This window comes from Rhinoderma darwinii, chromosome 4 (assembly GCF_050947455.1).
Source record: "Rhinoderma darwinii isolate aRhiDar2 chromosome 4, aRhiDar2.hap1, whole genome shotgun sequence".
Lineage (NCBI taxonomy): Eukaryota > Metazoa > Chordata > Amphibia > Anura > Rhinodermatidae > Rhinoderma > Rhinoderma darwinii.
This window is the reverse complement of record NC_134690.1, coordinates 94,091,518-94,109,129: the sequence shown is the minus strand read 5'-3', so window position 1 is coordinate 94,109,129 and position 17,612 is coordinate 94,091,518. Positions and strand designations below refer to the sequence as shown.

General features: G+C 41.6%; 1 protein-coding gene across 3 annotated transcripts in view; it reads right to left on the bottom strand.

Moving 5' to 3' along the window:
* The window catches only part of FARP2 (FERM, ARH/RhoGEF and pleckstrin domain protein 2), a 117,573-nt gene that overhangs the window by 6,585 nt on the left and 93,376 nt on the right, over positions 1–17,612 (bottom strand). Inside the window, exons 14-24 of one of the 3 annotated variants that reach the window (XM_075861373.1) lie at positions 17,391–17,527; positions 14,614–14,694; positions 13,782–13,924; positions 12,778–12,853; positions 11,051–11,288; positions 5,759–5,889; positions 5,531–5,599; positions 2,650–2,739; positions 1,048–1,068; positions 799–875; positions 247–341 (exon numbers count right to left, since the gene is read on the bottom strand). In XM_075861373.1, the coding sequence (XP_075717488.1) occupies positions 247–341; positions 799–875; positions 1,048–1,068; positions 2,650–2,739; positions 5,531–5,599; positions 5,759–5,889; positions 11,051–11,288; positions 12,778–12,853; positions 13,782–13,924; positions 14,614–14,694; positions 17,391–17,527 (1,158 nt within the window). The remainder of the gene's footprint in view (positions 1–246; positions 342–798; positions 876–1,047; positions 1,069–2,649; positions 2,740–5,530; positions 5,600–5,758; positions 5,890–11,050; positions 11,289–12,777; positions 12,854–13,781; positions 13,925–14,613; positions 14,695–17,390; positions 17,528–17,612) is intronic. The other 2 variants (XM_075861374.1, XM_075861375.1) reach the window with 2 other exon arrangements.

The window sequence follows — 17,612 nt, the reverse complement described above, 5'->3', positions numbered from 1 at the left end:
TGTATCAAGATTTTTGCTGCGGTACCGTAACAAACATGTTTCTTTGCCCAAAAATTTAATACAACGTGTATGCATAAAAGTTTTCTAGCGGTTATGCCGGAATGTTTTGAAAATAGTGGCAACAAAACGGACATGGCCACACTCGAGCAATGCATTTTATTAAGGTAGGTAAATGTCAGTCAGTAAAATGACTCACTGACAGAGTGATGATATTATAGAAGAGGAGGCAGTTTATGAAAGACTCACGCTGTAGTGATAGGGCAGAAAGTTCACTGTATCTCGGAGCCCGACTAATAGCCGCATTCAGATCATCCAGCCAGCGCCTCATGTCCACCTGAGAGCTGGAAGTGACAGACAGTCCCCCAAGTATAATCAAAAGGGGATGGAGAGATAGTCATTACCCAAGAGAAGATGGCACGTACATGTAAGTCACACAGACACACAATCAGTAACTACAGTTTCTTGCTCTTCTGTGGTATATTTTACACCAGACACTATACAGCACTCTAATGTAGAAAAATTAAAATATAATTTCCCAGAATGCAGTGCAGCAGGATACATTATAGAGCCCCAGCTAAGTTGTTAGGCTTTTATTACCGCATGTGATTGAACCACAAGACATCATTTAAAGCAATGTATTTGCGAAGTTATTCAATATTGTATATAGATTGACTGTAAATAGTGTTCAAAACCCTGAGCTTTACCTTAGTAAGCCAAATAACTAGACCCTAAAAGCAGTGCCCTATGTCCCCGAAAGTGGCGCTTAGTTTTCCTCTTCAAAGATGGCTATTGTCTCACCTGGCAGCCACTCCTATAGTTGTCTGAGCAGAGTAGATAGTAAAGCAGTGTGGGACAGAGCTGTGACAGTCCTCAGCCTGTGGACCATATAGACAGATAAAGATGAAGTGTGAGCGCTGACATTCGCAGCACATGGCATCAGACAGGCCTCACGGGACGACACAAGCGCAAGACACTTTTGCTGTCCAATGGAGAGCAATCTAACACAAGGCCATAAAGCACATTCATTGCTGTAAATCACATACTCACCGGGGGATCCAACACCATTAGCTGAAACATTAGTGACAGGTATAGAAAAGGGAAAGTTTATAACACATGCAAAATGAATAAAGTAAATGTGACAGCAAGCAGAATGCTGAGGGCTTCAACACATCACATTGAAAACCAAGTATTCAGAATACAGGTACTGACAAGTGACTGAATGGCAGCACGGAGCACCTATTTACGGTTGTTGCTAGCACTGCTATACTTAAAATACACCGCTCATTAGAACACATACTCTGGTTCAGCCGCTATTTAAAGTGTAGCTAAATGTTTGACAAACTTCTGACATGTCATAGTGACATGTCAGTAGATTGGATTGGTGGGGGTCCAAGCACGGAGACCCCCACCAATCGCTACAACGAAGCAGCTGAAGCGCTTGTGTGAGCACTCAGCCACTTTGTGTCTGTTCGGCTATTTCCGGAAATAAATGTATAGTATATGGACTCAATAGAAAGTCTATGAGCCTGTACTCCGATACACGGTCTTTCCGGAAAAAGCCGAACAGACACGAAGCAGCTGAGCCCTCGCACGAGCGCTTCAGATGCTTCGTTGCAGCGATTGGTGGGGGTCTCAGTGCTCAAACCTCCACCGATCAAAACTTCCGACATGTCAGAAGTTTGTCAAACGTTTAGCTACACTTCATAAATGATAGCTTGCACCTAGTAGCACAAGCTGGGTTATGCGGGCTCATCACTATAAGCAGCCTTTTACTGGTAACAGACAACAGACCAACCCCGCGTAGTCCCATCCTGCAGTCACTCGCCCGTCTGTTCCCTACTTCTTAATAACAAACATTTCATCGGTAGGCAAGTAGTAGGGGACAGATGGGAGTATGACTGCAGGATCAGACCTACACAACGTTTGTTTTTAGTGTGGAGTATATACGTTTTCATAGGAGCTGTAGACACTAAACGATATAACGTTTTTATTAAGACTATTTGCAAAGATCTTATTTTAAATCCCATGATCCAATACGTCACTGGTCAGGACTGATGCTAGACATCTTGGCTCCACTTGTACATGCAGGGAAAATCTACTCCATTTCAAGGGAGTCAAATCAGTGGAGTGGAGAAGGACGTCCACATGATTTATTTTGGTGGCCAGAGATGAACTTACACTGAAATTGTTTTTTTTTCTCCTGACCACTCTGCTCCTACGTAATAAGATTATTACACTTTTATATAATATGGATTACTATGTTTTAAATTGAGCATTAAAATTTACATCTATACAATTTTACCATCTTAACAGGAAGAAATCAATTTGAATAATATTTTCTGATATGTAACAGTGACAGGTCGGAAGACGGCAGGGGTCTGAGAACCCTATATACTGCCCAAACCACTTCAGAGATAGTTGCAGATTACATAACTGGCCATTTACCATTCCGGCACTACCACACCACCGATAGCCATGGTTTGTAATGTCATCATTTTGTTAGGGATTCCCGGTGTCGTTGTGACATCTCGAAATATGTTTTTTGTTTTACTATTACGGAGGATTTCACTTTTAAGATAATACTTCAATATTCTTCTTTTTGTGTGTGTAAACCATGTGTGTAGCAACTAAAGATTGATTTCTACTCACCAGCATACCATGTAATGGAAGTCGACCATGAACACGAAACTGGTTGGTGCAACTCAGCCCCTTTCTTGTGTATAGGAGCATATCTGAAAACTGATGAGATATATGGACGCTTTGTTACACAGCAATTATCTCAGAATAATGAATATTCTACATAATGTTACATGACCATTAGATTATTAGCCATTCAAGGATAAGCAATGTACAGCTCCAGTACCTGCTGCTATTTATTAATATGCAGAGATCCTCATTATCCCTTAGCATAAGTGAATTACATAGAAGGTGATTGGGATAACGCTGCTCCCACATGAAAGTATACGGGAGATTCTCCCATTAAAGGGGTTGTACAGGATTTTAATTATTTCTTTTTTTTAAAAATGGGTCTACTCCCCCCTTCAGAAACAGCACCACACCGGTCTGTGGGCTCGATCTGGTATTGCAGCTCAACCACATTCCACATTCATTCAATTTTAGTTACAGAAATAAATACTGACCACGATATAAATTTAGTTGTTTATGTGTTTTCTCCCAATCCCATGCTCTACAGCCTTCTCTGCTCTGGGAGAGTCTTATAACCGTGACCATCCTGACTTTCTGGTTTAGTATTAGACGGCCATCACTGCACTGAAACTACTTATCTCATTATGTAATGACACAGTCTCAACAATCTCTGGAAATGTCCTGTAGAGGAGCGGATTCTCATAATAGTTATTGAACCTGCAAGTGCTGGCCGCAGCTCTGGCATCCAGTGCTCACAAAGAGGTAGTTTTATCACATGACCACAAGAACAGGAAAATATACAGCCCACCACATCCAATTAGTTATTCTATGGACATAACTAAGGCATACCAGACAATAAGAAAACCAAAATGCTAATTTTAGCAAACATCTTATTAGAAGTTTAAATAACTTTTTGATTGATTGCTAATGACCTCTTTCTCGCTCATTGGAGGACACAGAAGACCGTGGGTATATGCTGCTGCCGCTGGCAGGTGGATGCGAAGGCAAAAGTATCAGTTCCCCCTACTGATTGGGTTCCTTGGGCTATTCTGGATGGAGTCAGGACAGCTTTGCACCCAGCCTTCGGCATCCTAGTCCATGCATTCCAGCGCCTCTTCTCCCCTTATGGTGGGGATTTTTTTCTCCATCTGCTTCTTCCTGGCTAGGCGCGTTTTTATTTGATCGCAGCATGCAATTCTGCAGCTTGGCCATGGTGCTTACTTTAGTCCCTGGCTTCACTTTGGCCAACTAGGCCTAAACCAGCTAGGCCAGTAGGCAAGCCCTTAACCCAAAAGCCTAATGAGCTTATAGAGTGGGCTTGCTCTGCCCCCTCCAACATCTCATTGGTGCTGTGTAAGGGGTGGGGGTGAGACTACTGTGCTTGCGTAACTTCCTCCCTCTCTCTCTCTGATCCTCATTCTCTGCCGGCGGTGCCCTGACCACGGATGCTGGGTCTCCTCCTCAGACTCCTGGTAACACCAACCTGAAGTTAACCCTTTTGTTTTTACCCCCCCCCCCCACAGTATTGAACCCAGTTGTACTTGCAGTAGTAGCAGCTGAGAGACTCCAGCAAACACATTACCCCCTTATAGCCCCTTCATCCACGGCCCCACCACCCTCTGATTCGCTTGACACACAGTCTGAATTTGCTGAGCTCGAATAGGCCCACTCCTGGTCCCTGACTGCGATCAACCTCCCCAAGTTCTCCCAGTCCATGATTGCCACCTTGAGCCTTCTGGCCAATCAGCCATCTCCCATAAGGTTATCTACTGAACCTCAGTCTGATGACCTCTTTCGCAGCAGGCCCTGTAAACAGACTAGGACTGACCCTTCCTGGCATCGATCTCCATCGTTGGTCTGCTCTAGCTCCATCTTCCCCCAGAGGCACATCCTGATCTGTCTTCTAACAGGGAGATTGTCAGACGGATAACTCTCAGATTCTGACTAACATTCGGATGCTAAACAGAGTTCCAAAATGGCTTCAATGGCGGACAGCCTTATTACCGCAGTCCAGGAGTAGCTCCAGATTAAGGAGGGTTTTTTATTTAGTCAAGCCAAGCACTGCAAGATTTTCCCTTATGACACAGACTGTAATGAAGTTCTCTCTAAAGAGTGGAAGCACCAAGCCAGGCGGTTTTGCCGTACTAAACGCCTGGATCTGACGTACCCATTCCCTGAGGATCTCCTAACCAATTGGACTACTTCCCCACAGTGGACCCTTCAAGTCTCCTGCCTGGCCAAGCTACCTCTTTTAATCCCTTGGATTGTCGTTTGGAATCCTTTGCAGTCTTTCTCTGAAGCGTCAGCCTCCATTCGGACCTGCTTGGGTGGTGGGCAGACTTCTCCTTTTTCAAGATTTTGGATCAAACAGGTCTCAAATTTATTTCCATGCTTTCAGGCTGCTCCCCCACATCATCTTTCTAGATATTTCGCCTACTTTTGTGCTGTACACTCTTTTTCTTTAAGGCGTAATCGTTCCGGTTTCTTAGGAGGAGAGGTTCCACAGCTTGTACTCCAATCTTTTTATGGTTTTCAGTCATACCATTCTCTCCTACCGTTTGTGTACAAACTAGTTATCTCAGTATCTCCAGGAGGTGTATAGGCTTGTGTAGGGGAAACTGTAATTTTTGTCTCAGTGTCCACAGTCTAGTGGCAGCAGCATATACCCATGGTCTTCTGTGTCCCCCAATGAACTGAGCGAGAAAATAATTTTACGGTATCAAAATCCCCTTATTTCTTACTAAATACCAAAAAAAAACCTCTACGAATGACTGCCACTGAGCGACTTGCTTACATGGCCTCTAGTGATATGATAATGATCAGGATATACAGTATAACTTTAAATGTCTATTAAAATTCTCAGTGATATATAAGGCACACATACTAGGTAGAACATGCGCTGCTGCAGACCACTCTTGGTTAGCTTGTATAGACATCCCTCTCGAATAAATTCCTGTAGAAGATACAACACAATATTTTCAGATAGAGTAACATGTACTGTTCATAAGCAGCTAGCATCTTATATACCTTATTGGTGAAATGTTCCAATATTCTATTCCGTGATGCTAAATATCACTTCTTTGATGTCCTAAAAAAAAATCAGAATTTTTACCCGCCCAGGTGATGACAGATGTTCTCCTCCAAGCAGGTCTCTCTCCAACTGGTCAAGTCTCTGCAAGTTCTGTAGGTGCAGCAGGCGGTGCCGGAGCCGAGAACTCACTGCACTGGTTTCTCCTAGGGCTCCTGTAAAAGCATAAGAGCCATTCATAATCCTGAGGATAGTTTAACACCAGTTCTTAATTCCAACTAGCTACAATGTATTGTTTAATTGAACGATTCCGATAAAACATTCTTGCCAATGAGCATGAGGAACATGTGCACAATAATACATAGAAATGGAAATAATAAAGACAAAAAAAGGCAAAGAGGGTGAAAAAGATGGGAAGGTATATATATATTTTTTTAAAAAGGATGGGGGGGTTCAAAAGGAGGAGTGGACAAAACCACAAACAAAAGTTTCTTGATGGCTGTAACTTCAACTCAGAGCCCATTTCTGGTAAAGGATACGTCATATTGTATAAGGCGTGAATTAAAAATGTTGGTTAGTCGTAGATACGTCGACAATAATGCAAGCTTTTGTCAATTGGGGGCCTGGCATTGGAGTGGTATATACACGTTGCTGGTTCTTTGTTAAGGAAGTGGCATATATGGTGCTGTGCACAATCCTTAATACCACATTAATACACACACACACATTGTATATATATATATATATATATATATACAAACATACATACATACACATATACAGTCCATTTGTCCCCCACTGACTGAAAGTTATGAGAGCCCGATTACACTTAGCACCCTCTCTCTCTCCGTGCATATCGGATTCCAAAGATGAACAATATCAGAAGCGAAGTATCTGGTAAAAGCAGCTGCACCAACATAACATTTGACTACACCGTGTTCCAAATTATTATGCACATTGGATTTAAGGGTCATAAACATTTAATTATTAGTTTTTCAATTAAACTCATGGTTGGTATTGTGTCTTAGGGCTCTTTGGATCATTGTAATCAATCTCAGACACCTGTGATAATTAGTTTGCCAGGTGTGCCCAATCAAAGGAAAACTACTTAACACATTATTAAGCAGGCCACAGGTTTCAAGCAATATGGGAAAGAAAAACGATCTCTCTGATGCCGAAAAGCGTGAAATTGTCCAAGGTATTGCACTAGGTATGAAAACATTGGATATTTCAAGAAAACTTAAGCGTGATCATCGTACTGTGAAAAGATTTGTGGCCGATTCAGAGCACAGACAGGTTCGTTCAGATAAAGGCATAATGAAGAAGGTTTCTGCCAGACAAATTAATAGGATTAGGAGAGCAGCTGCTAAAATGCCATTGCAAAGCAGCAAACAGGTATTTGAAGCCGCTGATGCCTCTGGAGTCCCGCGAACCTCAAGGTGTAGGATCCTCCAGAGGTTTGCAAGTGTGCATAAAGCTATTATTCGGCCACCCCTAAACAATGCTCACAAGCAGAAACGGTTGCAGTGGGCTCCGAAATACATGAGGACTAAATTTCAAACCGTGTTGTTTACTGATGAGTGCCGTGCAACCCTGGATGGTCCAGATGGATGGAGTAGTGGATGGTTGGTGAATGGCCACCATGTCCCAACAAGGCTGCGACGTCAGCAAGGAGGTGGCGGAGTCATGTTTTGGGCTGGAATCATGGGGAGAGAGCTGGTAGGCCCCTTTAGGGTCCCTGACGGTGTGAAAATCACCTCTGCAAAGTACGTAGAGTTTATGACTGACAACTTTCTTCCGTGGTACAAACAGAAGAACCATGCCTTCCGTAGCAAAATTATCTTCATGCCTGACAATGCACCATCTCATGCTGCAAAGAATACCTCTCTGTCATTGGCTGCTATGGGCATAAAAGGAGAGAAACTCATGGTGTGGCCCCCATGTTCCCCTGACCTCAACCCTATTGAGAACCTTTGGAGCATCTTCAAGCAAAATATCTATGAGGGTGGGAGGCAGTTCACATCAAAACAGAAGCTCTGGGAGGCTATTCTGACATCCTGCAAAGATATTCAAGCAGAAACTGTCCAAATACTCACAAATTCAATGGATGCAAAAATTGTGAAGGTGGTATCAAAGAAGGGGTCCTATGTTAACATGTAACTTGACCTGCTAAGTTTTTTTTTATTGAAAGAGCTTTTGATTTCTGTAAATATGACCTCCTGATGCTGCAAATTCAACAAATGACCATTTTAGTTCTCTTTACAACCTTTAAAATGTTTTGATCTCTGTTGTGCATAATAATGTGAAACAGCGCATTTTGAGTTTTTTTACTTCTAAAAAAAAAATCTGTTATCAGTAGGAGATTTGTTCAATAAAATTTGCATTAAACTACAACGGTTGATGGCTTGAAGATTATACTGACTGTCATTTGCATCGACTATTTAGGAAAATCAGCGAAAAATAACATTTGCATAATAATTTGGAACGCGGTGTAAAGCTGGCCATAGACTAGAGATTTTTGTCAGGCAAGAAAGGAATATTTAGACCATTTTCTGACAAGAACGTGCATGACAGGTGCCGACTAGAGACAGATATCTCTGGAAAAGTTGATCTGCAGTGTTGTTTTTTGTCTGGTGGAGTCCTGTAAAGTCGTTCATGCCAAATGATAGATCTGCATCCCATCAAAAGAATCCTAGACTAGGCCAAAGATCAAGGCAGATATGGATCAGTGAATTGTCATTTTAATTTATGGCGTTGTTTTCCAGAACGACAATCTTTACAGACCAACCATGACCTACACGTCATACAGAAAACGGTCATCTAAAATCCCCAATGTATTGTTAATAGACTGCATGATTCTCAAGTGTCCAGTGTGGACTACAACCTACAAGGCCAACAGACCCCTTCTAATTGTCATCTTAATATGCTTTGATATGATCGTCTGATATTAATAGCCAATAGCTGCTCCGAATTTTTAGCACAATGGCTTATAATTATTATCTGTTTCCTTAAAACACAATAATAAATTAGATTAAAAAAATAATGAAAAGTTGTTTGTTTTAAATGGGAGGACAAAGGCCTGCCCGGGATCTACACTGACCATCGAGTGCTATGGCCCCTTTTTTCAGACAGAGATGCTTGTAAAATACATGTGGCTGGTGCTACAGCTTATGTATAGACGTGCCGCTGCGCCTGAAATCATACCCTGATCACCTATACTAAGGATAGGCCATCAAAGCGCATTACCAGAAAAACCTGAAAAACTTTGGATGTGGTTATTATAGCACGTTTATTTTTCTATGTCATGTAACGTGAATCTTCTGACTAGCTTTACACTGCTAGCTATAATGGAGGGAAAAGCTTTATGATGAATAATTCAATCAAATTAACAAAAAAAAAAATAATAATAATCCGAATCCAATTTTACAGTCTTTTAAGGATGACTTGAAAGAGAAAAAACTGGCCCACATATACAAAACCGTTTAAAGGGAATCTGTCACCAGGTTTATGCTGCCCTATCTGACAGCAGCATAAAGTAGTGCCAGAGACCCCAATTCCAACGCTGTATCACTCACTTTAGAGCGTTGGGTAGTTTTTGTTAAAATTATGATTTCTTCAGCAGCTCCTATTCATGAGCTGCGACTAGCCTCACCCACCGTCCGCTACGACCGCTTTCTTTCCATACTGTGCATGGGGAGAAAGCTGCCAATCAGCATCGAGTGGGCGGAGCTAGCGGCAGCTCATGAATATTGAGGAATCCTGAGCGCGAACCCATCATTGAGAGGACTCAGAGAAAATCAGCCATTTTATGAAGATGACTGAACAGTAGAAGGTAAGTGATACACTACTGGCATCCGGGTCTCTGGCACCACTATATGTTGCCCTCCGATAAGGCAGCATGAACATGGTGACAGATTCTCTTATGAAGACAGTTTTTTTTTTAGCTTAAACTGCGGCACTAAAATGTTAACGTGCAACATTTTAGTAGTGAAACGTGCTACTCTTCTCGCCAAAGTGACGAGAAAAGTGGGCCTGGTCTCCAAAGGAGACTTAGGGTACGCCATATTTTAGCTGCAATGCTGGGTCTCCCAAGTGGTGCATCGATGCAGCCAGGGGCATTGCGAAGGTCTTAAAACATCAAGTGCACAAGCCCCAACATAAGTTTCGCCCAACCCCAAAGTGTGTGTGAATGTATATAAGATATATATATATATATATATATATATATATATATACACATATATAAAAACATACATACATACGCACACACAACCTTTCGGCAAATGCAACTGCCTTTTTGAAGCCGTATGTATGTATGTGTGTATGTACACACACACACACACACACACACACACACACACACACATATATATATATATATATATATATATATATAAATAAACACACACACATCTCGGAGGCATCATATCAGTAGGACTATGTCCCATATAGCTAAGCTACTGGATAGGATTAGATATAGCGACTCAGCAGATGGTATTACACACCATAGGCTTAGATACAGGGCCCAGCTGACAGTATTACACATAATAGGCTTAGATACAGGGCCCAGCTGACAGTATTACACATAATAGATACAGGTCCCCATGAACAGTATCACATAAGATAGGCTTAGATACAGGGCCTAATGGGCAGTATCACACATGGTAGTCTTAGATGCAGGGCCCAGTAGACATGATCACACCATGTGTGATACTGTCTGCTGGGCCCTGTATCTAAGTTTACCACAGGGTAGGCTGAGATATAAGGCCCAAGCAGACAGTATTCTTATACTAACTCTCCTCAATCCTGAGCCGGGTGGTCTTTGGCAATGGGCGCAGTGCGGGTCCTGACGCCATTGATCGTCGCAACGTTGTGCACGGTGCACATAACGTTGTAATGCTGAAAGGCAGCAAAACCTGCGCTGTGCCGGAACCCGACTCAAGAGCGAGGAGGGTAAGTATAGTGTTACTGTAGTAAAAGGGGTCCATGTAGTTTATTACATAGGCCCTAGTTACTACAGTAACAGTGGATAGACGTGGAGTGGGGGGCCATGGGCCCCCTGGCTACAGGGCCCACAGCAGCGCCAACACCTGGATTGGGCTGTAACAGTCTCTGGTCCTGGTGACATCATTACAATGGTACAGACAGTTTAGCTGAAAGAAATGAATTTTTAAAGATGACCAAACATAGTGTAATTGTTTTATAAATATTTAGCAAAAATGCAATATTTTGCATGTTGAAATATCAAGCTCATTCTCCAGCCTACTTTCAATATCTGCAGCTTACGTGTCCAGCAGTAAAGCGCATACGTAGCATTTTCCTTAAAGGTGTCCCTTCTAGATGAGAACATGAAATCATTGCTTATGGAAGCCTTACTTTGGCAGTTGTTATAGTCATGGTGTGAAGGTGGATAGTGGCGGCATAATCTCTCCAACAGCTTCTCATACTGCAGGGGGCGCTGCAGAGGCTTCAGCAAAAGGCAGCTGAGAGGTAAATAACACACTCTCTGCTGTTCAAACTCCTGCAGCAAAGAATCCAGATCCTGCGTTCCTGGACACCTTCTCTGCATTTCCAAAAAACCTTCCTCCAGTTTGTGCAGAGATGGGAGGAGAGCCTGCAGAAACAAGGACTAAAGCTAAATAACAGCAGTTAACTCATTGTACAAGAAACAGACAATGTGACCAATTTCTGTACAAATCACTGGTCCAGCTTAATTTCAGTCACAATGGGGCAGATTTGCGAATACAGTCTTAAATTTAGACAGCTCAGAATTACACTGGATGCGCCTAATTAATCAGTAACTCATGCTGGAGGATACATTTGGCACATTTTTAGACTCTTCTGGCATAAAAAAGTTGCAAGCCATAGTTTCGCTAAAATTTGCGGGTTTAAAATTTGCGTAAATTATGGTGAAATTCTACCCCTGCTCATAGAAGGCGTAGATTTTCATTTCTGTCGCACGGACAGCCAACTATATAAGGAGTGTACACTTCTTAATAAATCTGGTGCATTTTTCACCCACATAAATTAGTTTAAGACTAGAATTTGAAACGCCAGTATTAATAAATTCCCCCCCAATGATCCTTTCAGTCATAAAAAAGAAAATGCACATTATGGAAAATGAAGAGCGAGCCATTTGGCTTGTACAATGCTAATACTTCGTAACATATCACCAGCGTGGCACTGGTGCCCAGTACATGAATTTTTTTATTTTTTTAACAAGTTTTTAGTTATTTTCTTCAAGGTTATTCAAAATCATACAACAAATATGGGCACGCAGACCCAAAACAATAACACATCAGAAAGTAATACAGAAATCTAAGAAATTACACATTGTATTTTCCCGTAACATGAAATAAAAAAGGGAAACCCCCCCCCCCTCCCGGGAAAGAAGTCGTGATCAACCCCTGTGAGAAATTGTATATATCACGCAAATGTAGACGACCCAGTGTATCTTTCAAAGCTTCCAACAAGTACCATGCAGTTAGCGTGAAGGGAGACACCGCCTGTTTAAGTTCTGAATCAGATAAGTGTTTCACCATAAATGTTTTCCACCTCGTAAAAAATGTCTTAGTGTGTTTGGTTTTCATACGTTCTGCTTCTAATCTTTCTATGTGTAAACATTGTTTCAATGGGTTCATTACATTTTGCATGGTCGGCACAGTTGGCAACAACCAGTGCTGCAATAGCAACCGCTTAACTACCAAACAGATCATGTGAAACAGTTGAGGCAGGTGTCTCCCTTTTGCTCGGCCACCATCCATCTCCTCCTCCCAATAGTGGAAAAGGACAGGCGACATTGGCAAAGACAAATCGCCACAGTGTATCCATCATGTCACGGATCCGAGACCACAAGGGCTGAATTTTGGAACATTGCCACGGACCATGTAATAGGTCTGTTCTACTATTATGGCCAACAATCGATCAGGCATGGCGGGACTCGGTGGTAGGTTAAAACCAAAGATTGCTCTGTGCGTTATACGAAACCGAGTGTCTCTCCAGACCTCCCTCACCACATGTTTCCGAACTGAACCCCAGCCTATCAGGATTTTATCCCTGAGGTCACTATGTCCAAGTTGTCGTGAATTTTATTCCAATCTTACCCTTAAGGCTGTCATATTACGAAGCATGAAGTCTCCAAGAATTTGCATTTCTTTTGTACGTGCAGATCGCCCTTCCCTGGAAACACGCATTTTATTAAGAGTCAACATAAATAAAATAATAAGAACATTTATACACTGCATGCAAATACCAAAACTTACCTAGTGCTGCTCACAGCTGCAGTCTGTTACAATGTATGAGTCTAATCACCTGTGAGCTAAACACAGCAACAACAAATCTCTCTCCTGAATCAGTTTTCAGTCTCTAAACATAAAGAATGCTTCCATTCACTGACCTGTAGCAGTGATCTTAAAAAATGATGATGTTTAAAAAAAAATTTTAAAAAAAATCTTACATTATATAACTTCATTAAACAATAATAAGTACATCTGGACTGACATCCTTTTGGATTTGTGTATGAATATCTTGATTTGTTTACTACAGTGGGGTATTTTTATAATATAAGGCTATGTTCACACAGAGTTTTTTTATGCAGAAAGCGCGCCGCAAAACTCGTCAAAAACGGCCCGAAAATGCCTCCGAGTGATTTCAATGGGAGGCGGAGGCGTCTTTTTCCCGAGAGCGGTACAACCGTCTCGCGGGAGAAAGAAGGGACATGCCCTATCTTCGGGTGTTTACGCCTCTGACCTCCCCTTGACATCAATGGGAGGCAGAGAAAGCGTATTTCGTGGCGTTTTATGCCCGTGGCGCTCAATGGCCGCGTGTGAAAAATGCAGCGAAAATCGGCGCGCAGGGAGAGGAAAATCTGCCTCAAACTTCCAAACTGAATTTTGAGGCAGAAATTCCACCTGCAAAAAACTCTGTGTGAACATAACCTAATTCTGGAATGTTTTTTTTTTTCTCCAATTCTTTGTGCTGTTTTTTCAATCTTTCAAACACTTTAAGTGTATAATTTGTTATATAGATTGTTGTAATATTTGGAGATGTCCTTACTTCACATATTCATTTCAATAAAGAAAAAAACACTAACTCCAAAAGTACTTACCAAAGGCTTAGGACATCCTCAAGTTGCTGCAAAAATTCCTTGTGAAATAGCTGTATGGGCTCCATGCACGAAAATAGAGGCTTCATCTGGTGCTCTAGCGTTTCCTGTAGATCTCCACCTTTACTGAGCGCCTTCTCCAGCCACTATAAAAATAGGCACAACATGTCTAACAGTCATAAAGAACACAAGAAAGTAAGGGGACTTCTAAGGAGCAAACGATCGATAGATTATACAGCCCTAGGTGAACATTATTGGGTATGGCTAGAATGCCAAAATTTTAAGGCTTCGAAAAGGTCTAGATAAAGTAGCTTATCAGCTTACCAGACAAGACTTTGCTGCTGCTATACTCTGCACTATATGCGGCCAATAATTAGACACATGATCCCTCCAAAGACGGGGAGTTTGTGGGGAGGGGGGGGACAGTGGAGAGAAGACACATGTGATATCGCATATTACAAGGGGGTGGGGGTAGCCACACGTGGTCAGTGTACGGGGCGTCACACAAGTGGGACAGAAACACCAGGAGAATGGTCATGTAACTGCACATGAGACTCGCTTACAGAGGCATTTCAGCTACAGACAGCACATTAGTAAGTGACTAATCTTACTGCAGTTAAACCATCTGCAAACTATTTTTAAAGATTGGACAACCCATTTAAACATAATAATAAGTTCAAATAAGTTTAAGAACGCAAGAAGAACATGTTCTAGGAACTCTTAATGATTTGAAAACTAAAGTGTTAATAGTATCACACTAAATCCTCTACTAGGTTTCCTAGACAGATGATTGGTTGGCGGGGAGGGGGAGGTCATTTTTCTAGTTAAATCTTACCACAGTTATGACCTCAATATCCTTCAAATGAGAAGTTTCTGTGCTGAGAATTTCCTTGGTGATGTAATAGGCTTCATCCATCTGCAGCTCCGGGAGACAAGATAGTTGTACTGTTTGCATTTTTGACACCACCAGCAATGATATATGATTTTTATTTGTCATGCCATGAACTAAATGCAACATGCATGAATTATAGGAAATGTCTGCTGTTTCCAATGTCATATACATACGAAGTAAAACCTTATACAGTGACGGACATCAAGTGCATGCGAAAGCGTAAGCTTACATTTCCCTAGCTAAGTGGACCTCAAAACCATAAGACCCGCTTATAGAGTGGACACTCACCTTTTAGAGTCCATGAGACTATAGAATTTAGCGAAGATTAAATTAACCTAATAAACCCTAAACTGACCTAAAGAACAAATGTGACATAAGCTTCGGCCTATTTAATCCTCTTCCCTCCATCAACTCTATTTCCCTATATTTAAATGTCACTGGGAGTTCTAAAATGCAGAATTACGTTTTTGAGGTAAACCTGCAACACTTCTTAACCAGGCTCAATAAGCATTGTATGACAACTTTATTCTTAAAGGCTATGTAAACATTTCAACTGCATTTTTTTTCCAATACAAAAATCAATCAGTGTGATTAAAAACGATTTATAAAGTTGCACTCATTAAAAAATAGTTTTACTTTTGGAGATACAGCTGCTTTGTATTATCATAGTTATGTACGATGCTAGGAGTCCCTGCCTCGCTGCCGGACAACTGTCCCATACTGTAATCATGTTTTCAGTACGGGACAGTTGTCCGGCAGCGAGGCAGGGACTCCTAGCATCGTACATAACTATGATGCTAGGAGCCCGGCTCCCTGCACTGTGTTCGGTCTGGTACTTGCAGCCGAAATACGTCCGTCAATTACGGACGTAATGACCTCGTGTGAACATACCCAAAGGGTTCAGGGTCAGCAGGTTCTGCGTGTCTCCTACACGCAGGATCCACCTGTTATCTATCACGTCTAAGTTCATAAATTAGATGTGATAGATTACTGGTGGATCCTGTGTCAGAGACACACAGGACCCGCTGTCACTGAACCCGTCAGGTCCACAGGACTGACAGATTCAGGTCATATCGAATGATACAGCTGCTTTGTAAACAGGATACAAAGAAGCTGTATCTCAAAAAGTAAAAATTTTCAATAGAATCTAATTATAACGTTGCACCAATCACATTGGCTGACATATATATATATATATATATATATAAAAAAGCATTTCAAAAGGGTTGCATAGCCTTTAAGAACAATATTACACATTTATAACTTCTTTAAAACTGCAAGGGATGATTTCCGAGAGCAGACAGTTTGCCTGCAAATGCCATCATAATGCTCCACTATGAATACATAACTCTGCAGGAATTGGCTCCCAATTTTGATCTGGCATTTAGAATATGCATCTTGTTCACACGCAAATTCTATAAAAAAAAAAGTTGTCCCTTCTCACTTGTAGATCCCCTCATCGGGGTTCTAGATGATGAATTCCCCTGGGATCAGCAGTTCAATGTTGGATATCCGGCATGTAATATGCAATTAAATCGCTTTCGCCACTGCTTTGAAATAAATGAAAACTCACAAAATCCACAGATTTTATTGATGCTACTGCAGTCCTGAAGTTCTGCGCTGATAGCCAAGCCAATAGAAGGGGGTCCTTAGCTTATCCATAAATATTAGTGCATGTGACAAATCTATAGTAGACGAACCTTATAGGGGTTTTCCCATCTCGGATATTTATGGCATATCCACAGGACATGCCATAAATGTCCAAGAGATGCAGGTCCCACCTCTGGTACCAGCACCAATCTCTAGAACGGGGCCCCTGACTCCCTTCCTACCTTCTGCCGCTGGGCTCCAGCCACTGAGTAACTCAGTGGCCGGATGTTATTGGGAACTACAGATACCAGGTAGCTCACTGTGCTACACTGGTTCCGTAGTTCTTATTCCTGGAAACTGTGGCAAAAAGCGCTTTACTGTTTCTGGAAAACTTGGCCATCTAATAACTTAGTGGACGGAGCCCAGTGACAGGAGGTAGGAAGAGGGTCATGGGGCCCCTATATAGATATAGGTGCAGGTCCCAGAAGTGGGACCAGTACCTACCTCACATTTTTGGTACATCCTGTGGATATTCCATAAATGTCCAAGATGGGAATAACGCTTTAAATATATAGACCACTATGACATTACTCAAATTAAAATAATATGCTTGCGTTATGGGTTTGCATGAAAATGTGATTTAATGTTCTGATCTGTAAAAATGCACGTAACTCCACCTAAGTCTGATGACACCTAACAAAGAACTCAACGGAGCAGAGTATAGGAAGAATATTGTTGGGTGGAAAGGTTAGGTCCACACCACATTTTTGCATAGTGTTGAACTGTACTGTTTTTTTCCAAGATTACAAAAAACCCACAAAAAAACAAATACCTTTAAAAAAAGGATGCAACAACGTGATGTGAAAAGAGACTCAACTAATTGCCAAAAACCTAGCCTAAATGGTCTGTGATTGAATGCAGAATACAGTAGAATTAATAAGAGCAAACAAAAAAGCTATGATCCAGCACTTTGTGAAGAAATCTGAGGACTTCATTTTATAAACATTAAAAATCCACCCAGCACATAAAGACAAAAGGACCAGTATGCTTACGCGTTTCAAACACCAACTGCGTTCTTAGTCATAGCCGAATTAATAAAACCGTGATTAAATATTTTTTTTTTATCTCACCTTGTGGTCAGAAGTCTCTTCCACGTCATCACTCCTGGCACTACCACTGTCACTTAACGCTGGGCTCATCAATGGCGACCTGCCAGGCTGGGAAGTAGTGGAGGGCAGCCTGAGCGTTACTGGAGACACGTGACAACCTATAGACAAGAAAAAAAATTGAATAATATGATAACCTGTTCTGTGTGTGTGTATAAAAAAAATTTTATACTTTAAAACGTATGG